General features: G+C 42.9%; 1 protein-coding gene across 4 annotated transcripts in view; it reads right to left on the bottom strand.

Moving 5' to 3' along the window:
• The window catches only part of LOC109964348 (neurotrypsin), a 26,155-nt gene extending 22,108 nt beyond the window's left edge, over positions 1 to 4,047 (bottom strand). For all 4 annotated transcript variants that reach the window (XM_020607588.1, XM_020607590.1, XM_020607591.1 and 1 more), the window contains exon 1: positions 3,431 to 4,047. In XM_020607588.1, the coding sequence (XP_020463244.1) occupies positions 3,431 to 3,548 (118 nt within the window). In that variant the 5' untranslated portion in view covers positions 3,549 to 4,047. The remainder of the gene's footprint in view (positions 1 to 3,430) is intronic.
• Positions 4,048 to 7,870: the final 3,823 nt, after the last annotated feature.

Genomic DNA, 7,870 nt, shown 5'->3' with positions numbered 1-7,870 from the left:
TTCAGCTGCCTGCGTGCATGTTGGAGGTGGAAGATACCTGAGCGTGTAATGTTAATTTTTACCTGTGTTCATGGAATAAATCAGCTCTGTTTTGTAGTTACTTGGACTGCCTCGTCTCTCAGAGTTAGCATGGTACAAAGAACCGGAATACAACAGTAGTAATTAGTAAAGTAGCATCTTCAACACTAATTAAAATTACACATACCATATTTGCTGAAATCACATTTGCTGAAGGTGATTTCTTTCATTTTAGGAAGATATTATGTTTTTGTCATTTTTCTGTTAGGTTTGTATTTAATGATTTATTTGATGATATAAAAAGGGGCATATTTCAGGTGATATGACCGCTTTGATTGGTGGCCGGATACCAGCTGGTCACTTCTGTATATATTGCAAAAACGCAAGCTGGCTGCTCCCATATTGGCAATTTTGGCTTCACTTGTGCATTTTCTCATTTCTAGAATGAAACAGCAGCACACATCCCTGTGGTGTCTCTGACAGGACCACTGGTGGGAAAAGAAAGGCATTGATGGTTGTAGACCATAGAAGAGGAAGAGGGTCTCTGATTCTGCCTTTGAAAACATGAGAGACAAAGAAAAGCCTCTGCAAATCAAGCGGGCACAAGAAAGAGGCAGAGGACTTAAAAGAGTGAAGAGGGCATTGTCAGGGTGACGGGCACAAAAAAGGAAATGAAGTTGAACCAAGAAAATGACTGAAGGTCTCCAAACTGGAGACCTTCGAGAAGAGAGCACCACTGCATCCTCACTGGGTGCTGCAGCACCTCAAAAGAGAGAAAGTACCAGCAGCTGAGACCATTGGGTGAGGGGGGGCCACAGATGCTGCGTCACCTCATGTCGGCTTTGTTAGGTCAGCTGGATTGAAAAAGTGGCACATGAACACAGCACACAGACTACAGCAGTCGGCCAACTAGCATGTATGTTCTGCACATATGTGAGGGAAATAGCTCCCCCTACCAGCAGGTTGTGGTATCACTATTCACCATTCAAGTGTAAACAAAGCAGCTGTCGTTCGACACAAGTGCTGTTTATAGCTGCTTCTAGTCAAATAAGAAGTTGCAAATGAAACAGCCATTCTCTGCCTTTAAGCTTTTGCACTAAATGTGAGAATTCATGGATACTACAGTGACAGGCTTAAGGGGCTTTCCTGAACTGTTCTCCTCTTGTGCACTGATTTACTAAGCTGAACAGCTAGTCAGATGATCTCTCACCAACGAGCCAAGGCCGATTCAACATGCCAAATCAGCCAAAAAGCCACCAACAGGGTCTGATTAGTGCCAACGGTGCAGGGCACCAAGAAGATGACCCAATAAACACTTACCAACGGACTGATGGTGGCCGATGGCCGACTGTCAACTTGGCTGTCACGGCTCTAACGTTAGTTGCTTTTGCATGAAGGCTGAAGTGAGTGTTCTAGCCAGACAAGGGTGGCCAGGATGCAGTGCCTCATGACAAACCTGAGAGCTGTTTTCTACGTGAATGAGAAACAAGCAAATGGCACCATGACAGACTTGTGGTTCCCTGCTTTTACTGTTGATCTGAATGTGAGCATTGGACTTCTGTCTTAACTTGATGAGAGACTGACTGCTCCTGATATTCCTCCCTGGTGTAGCTATAAAGTAATTCCCCAACACATGATTTTATTGTGTTTTAACTTTTGATAGCTACTGTGTGTTGTCTTTCGTTCACTGATTCAGTTTAGAGCAACCAGGTATAGAAGCTATCTGACAAAATTACTGCATTCTTTAAAGCTTTGAAGGCATTTGGTGTGGAGGCTGAAAGCTATGTTTTTTGGCTATAGATGAGATGATATATTCAAAAAGCTATTTAGAAATTTTAGACTAAATGGCAATTGAAGTTGTATTTGTAAGCTGTAACAATAAGTATGCCTTGATCAGATGTACAACTAGCTATGAGACCACACATTTCATTAACATTCTTGTAGCTGTTCACATTCACCTACAACTGTCAGGTCCGCTCGGTGCGACCTGCTTCTCTTCTGCCTTTCTCCCTCCTGCTCGCTCTTTTTGCGGGATCGGCACCCCAGCTAACCGTGAGAACTATACAGTGTAATCCCTGTGTATTATGGCGAATGAAGCAGAAAACACAACAACCTGCCTCGTTATTTAAACCTCTGGCAGACGCTCTGTCGTCGCTGGAGCATTACACTATGTGAGACACGAAAATGTTGAGGAAGTATTGACAGGTTGAGTGAATGGCGAGGTTTTTGTTTTTGTGTTATATAGGGCCACATGTTGTTGGCGTACTTTCCTAGCTATGTGTATCTGACGGCGATGCCATGATTATCTCTGGCGCCGCCTCTCCTTCAGTTCCTGTCTCTGGGAGGGTCGGCCTGCGCGCCGACGCTGCCTCTCCAGTTTCTGTTTCCGAGTGGGTCGGCGACAACGCCACTCTCCAGCTTCCTGCTCTGAGTGGGTTGGTATTGACGCCACTCTCCTCCTGCCTGCACCAGAGGGGTTCGACGACGACACGGCCCTGCTTCCTGCACCTGAGGGGTTCGCTGTCATCCCGGCCCCTGCCTGTGGGTTCTCCATCCAAGCTGCACCAATCCAGCAGCCACCGTCCTAGCCATTTCCTGTCTGGCGCCTTGGTCGGCCACTCCTCCGGGGCCCTGTCCGGTCCTGAGATCGTCCTTTTGAACGGCGTCTACGCTCCCTAGCCTGGCACCGAGGTCGTCCTCCTGAACAGCCGCTATACTCCCAAGCCTGGCGCCGGGGTCGTTGTCCAGAAGTGTCCTTCTTCGCCCCCTGGCCTGACGACTAAGTCGCCCTCATGAACTGCCCTTCTTCGCCCCTGCCTGGTACACATGGGTCGCCTCGGGTGTCCCTGCCTTTTCTTTTGGCCTGTGTACTCCATTTTGGGACTTTAGTTATTTCTGGACTTTGTACACTGCTTCTGGGGCTTTTTGTTTTTGTGTGACTGCAGGGGTTGTTTTTTTGTTTGGGCCACTTTCCTAGCTACTGTATGTGTATCTGATGGTGATGCCGTGATTACCGCTGGCGAACTTTCCTAGCCATGAGTAGCTGACGGTGATTTTCCCAGCCGTGGGTACCGGACGGCTAGCGCTTCAGCTAGCACTACACTAGCCCTGTTCTTCTCGTTCCTGTGTCCCTCCTGTCGCCGTTCTCCTGTCTACCCCCCTTGCCTTGTCCTGGTCCTCTACTCTCATGTTTCCTGCAATCCTCCTACTCATCTGCTCATCCTAGACTCCTCAGCCATCCCTGCCCTACCCTGGTTATTGTACTATACGTTGACTCTGTCACCTTGTTTGTGTGTTTTTAATACTTTTTTTTTTTTTTTTTTTTAGTACTAGCACCTGGGTCTGCATTTAGTTCTACCTCAGTTCTCCCTCATGACTAAACCATAACAAAAACAAAGAATTTAACACTTACCTGCATCCTGCACTATATTCAAGTATCCACCTTCAGAAACCTGTGGAAGAAATACAACATCATGGAACAAATCAGGACTGACAAGCAGAATGCATGAGTAACCAAGCAATAAAGACATGGGAGTTATTATATTGTGAGATCTTTACACTGTTTTTATTCAACAGATCTGAGTCTCATAAGGTACTGAAGACCAGTGTTGGTCTTCAGTGAACTATGCATTAGCTTCTAGTAGAAGCTGTGTGAGGCTATTTTGAACCTCACGCATCGCACCAGATGGTGACATCATCCATCAAACGCTTGACCAATTATGTCATGGGAAAAAGAGTCTTTTGTTGACCTTGTTTACAGGATCAGTCTGAACGCCCATTTATTCTGGCAAAAACACAACTCCCTGCTCTGTTTTGATGCATGGGATGTGTCGGTTGGGGGGTGGGGGTGGTCACGCTACACATTACCAGTCTGTGAGTTTCCATTGTGTTTTGGTTAGCCATGCTGCTACTCTACCGTAGCACTAATTCTGCCACCAGTGTGTCGGCACTTATGGTAAAAATACCATTTATTATCCTGTACTAGTGAAAATGCATGGTGTGTCATTCACTCATGAAATCAGACAGAAGAGAATCGTGTGTCATTCACTCATGAAATCAGACATTAGAGAATCCAGTCAGCTGAGTTTGTGGCAAAACCTTTGACAGTGCTTGAACATTGTTCTCTTTTACTGCATTCATACTCAAATTAGAACTGAAGTGACATTCATTACAAGATAAATCATTTCAAAATGCACCTGTATTGTTTTGCATTTTGTGACTTTCAGTCGAATAAAAGACTTTTTTCCAGTCATAGTCTTTGCCACTGAAGATTTCTTTAAAAATAGTGTTAAAATATTGTCTTGTGAACCCAGTATCATGTATTGTCACACTCCCATTTGGTCAGTGGAGAAGTTGATTATGCTGCAGCAGCTGTTGGAGATGAAATGATAATCACTTTTATTGGCCAAGTAAGTTACACACAGAAGGAATTTGTTTCTGATACAGAACCGAGGCAGCGCCAACTTACACACACATCAATGGCAGCTCTGTCCCTACAGGGCCATGAGCCACAGCCACCTCTAGACTAAATATAGATGTTGAAATATGTTTTGCTGTGAAACAGGCTCCTCATTGTAACCCAATGGAACCGTGATAAAGCCAAGCTGCCTATAGCTGATACATTCTATACACTGGAGCCAGAAACAAACTTTTGAGAACCATCTTTCAAGCCTGCAGGTGCTGAGTGTTTAATGTTGTTGGTGGAATATTTCTTTAAGCTTATTTTACAGTACACTGATGGCGCAAGTTACAGTATGTGTGGAGTTTAGCCGAGGCTAATTGGTGTTTGGGCTCTTTGAAGGTTTTTGGTTGCTGCTCTGATTTCATTGTAAAATGTGTGGTTACCAATGACTGGGCAGTCAGAAAGACATAGACACTGTTGTGATTGACCTTTTGTATATTGTAATGTGATATCAAGTTGAATGACATAAAAACATAAATTCAGGATTGAATTAAATGAAAATGACCAAACAGTGTTGCTTGACAAAAACCCTTAGAGTCCAACATATCTTGAAGTGGATATACTGTAATGTACGTAATAAGGTGACCACAGACTGATCGACTGCATAGACATAAATATGTCCATCATCTATTAAGCTTATTCCTGAACAGGGTCATGGGGGTGCTGGAGCCAATCCCAGCTGACATTGGGCGAGATCCACCCTGGACACATTGCCAGTCCATCACAGAGCTGACATGTAGACAAACAACCACACACTTACTCCTATGGGCAATTCAGTCACTAATCAACCTAAGCTGCGTGTTTTTGGACTGTGGGAGGAAGCTGGAGAGAATCCATACAAGCACAGAAAGACATGGGGTCGGCTGGGGCTCGAACCCAGAACCTTCTTGCGGTGAGGTGACAGTGCTAACCACCGCGTCACATAAATATGTGAATTAGATTAAAATAATTCACAAAAGTGTGTAGTATGTCACACACACAAGCAGATGTCATAAGGTAAACCTGAAGACAATAGCAGAGCATTAGAGCATATTAGCAGCAGTAGTGTCACTGATACTATGAATCCAGAAGTGTGGTGGAGATTTATTTTTTTAGGTTTACCATGTTACTGTAGTTTCTTTGGCACAAGTTTATGTTGGAGATTAGGGGGTTGCAATATCAGTTAAAGGCCATCTGAAACACTTATACCAGCCTTAACTAAAAGTTCTGTGTTTCACTTTCACACTTATCTGCAGCGAGGTGATATATTATAAAAATGAGTGTAGACTTTGACCTACTGATAATACCAAGCAAACAGACTAATCACCAGTGAAAGAACAAATGGATAGATAGATGTTAGTATGTAGACTTTTTTATGTTTTCAGTTCTAGATTTCCTTTCTAGATTCCTTAGATGTTTACTTCTCTCATTTTTTCTGCTCCTTTTGCAGCTTCCACTCTAAAAAACAGACCAAATCAAGCTGTTGGTTATAGTGTCCTATCTCTCTGACTACACTGACTGAGATTGTAAACAAAAAAATATTCTTCCTTTAAATGTTTTAAAGGGGGTTTGTAACACTGTGGGCCCAGTTGTTTTCCAGATTATTCATTGCTCTGTTCGTGATTTTTTTAAAAAGGGCTCTTGTCCAACCATGTCATCACTTGATCCCATCGATTTTAACAATTTACAGCCAATTTCTAAGGTCCTACACCACAAGGTAGCGAAAATCAACTGCTCTCTTTTTTCATGAAAACATTATTTTTGAGGAACTTCAGTCAGGTCTTAGAAAAAACATAGTGCTGCAACTGCTCTTCTTAGAGTCATAAATGACTTACTTGAATCTAAATGCAGCTTTCAGTACCACTGACTATGAAATCTGGGTGGGTATTAATGACACTGCAATGACTGAGGTCCTACCCAAAAGACATGCTTGTCTGGGTTGGCATAAGCAGTTGTAGACCAGCCCTCTGGGGTACTGCAAGGCTCTGTGCACAGCCCACTTGTTTTTGCATTTGCATGCTTCCTTTTAGGCCAGGATATATACGTAGACACAATATCAGGTTCCATTTTTACAGGGATGTTGACACCCAGATCTACTTAAGCTGTGACTGTGCATACTGTTATCAGAAAATGGCCAATCTGCTACCTGTCTTCACCATATCAATAAGTGCATGTCGCAAAATGTTCTTCAGCATAATGCTGACAAGACAGTTACTGGTTCAGAGACTACAGGTTCCACCATTTCTGACAGTTTTGGCACACTGTCCCTTTCAGTAACACAACACTGCAGGAAACTGTAATTTATGCATCACTGTTGTGTCTTAACCCACATACGACTCAATATATGAGCTACAGTATCCTTTTTACCACTGCTGAACTTTTTGTGTATTCTGTGTTGTACTGCCAAAGAATATATTTGGGCTCAGTGTCTTTAATCCCCTCAGTTTAATTCACTTATTTCATTTTCTTCCTTTTTATCTATTGTCCTATAAGTTACAAGTGTAGTAACATAGTCAAATTTTACACCTATTGTTTCTGTTAATTAGGAGCAGGTTAGAGGTCAGGTCATCTACGCTTCTGAAGTATTTTAATCAGTTTGTTTTTGCACAGTGTAAAATCACAGGGCAGGATAATCATCAAATTCTGGAATGTTAAAGCCAAAACCTTGAGGTGAAAGTCCTACTTGGAAACTGACCAATTCTTGTTATTTATTGGAAAATACCCCACAGTATTCTGTTATCTGAGTTTGATGTAAGAGTACATTTTTAAAAATGAATTGAGCCAGTAGATATGGAGAGAAGAGTAGGTGTGGTAATAAAACTGTGACAGGCATCCCCACCCTCTTTCTAAAACTTCCTCCTGGAGGTAATCAATCAATTCTACATGTGTTAAGAGTTCGACAGTATTGTTATATTTACCTGTGATTGTATTCATCTTGTATGAGAGTCTGATGTGGTTGTTCATTTACTTCTGTATGATGTTACTGTTCTTTTGGTGTGCTCCAAATGAACTGATATGTCATAGTAAATACATCTAAATGGGCTATACAGGAAAATGCAAACAGTGAAACTGATTCCAATAACAACCTAACACAGCAGGTCAGAATTGTAAACGGAGTCTACAGGCACAGACCTGTATCTGTATTTCTATGTATCCCTAATCTGATACTGAATCATTATGATGGGCTCGGGTGACCCTGTTGGCTTGTTGCCTCTTGAAATCAACAAGTTCCTATAAACATGGCTTACACAGGTCAAAGTGACAAACTCGGGTTCAGGGTAAATGGCAAATCGTTAGCTTTATATAGACTGAACGTGTGTGGCAGCTGCCTACTTACCTTTGCAGAGACAGACAGGGACAGAAACAGACAGCAGGGGACGAACCCGGGCAGGACTTTCTTCCGGTCCATCC

This window comes from Monopterus albus, unplaced genomic scaffold, assembly GCF_001952655.1.
Source record: "Monopterus albus unplaced genomic scaffold, M_albus_1.0 scaffold87.1, whole genome shotgun sequence".
NCBI lineage: Eukaryota > Metazoa > Chordata > Actinopteri > Synbranchiformes > Synbranchidae > Monopterus > Monopterus albus.
Note: the sequence above shows the minus strand (reverse complement) of the source record. Positions and strands in the feature narration are given on the sequence as shown.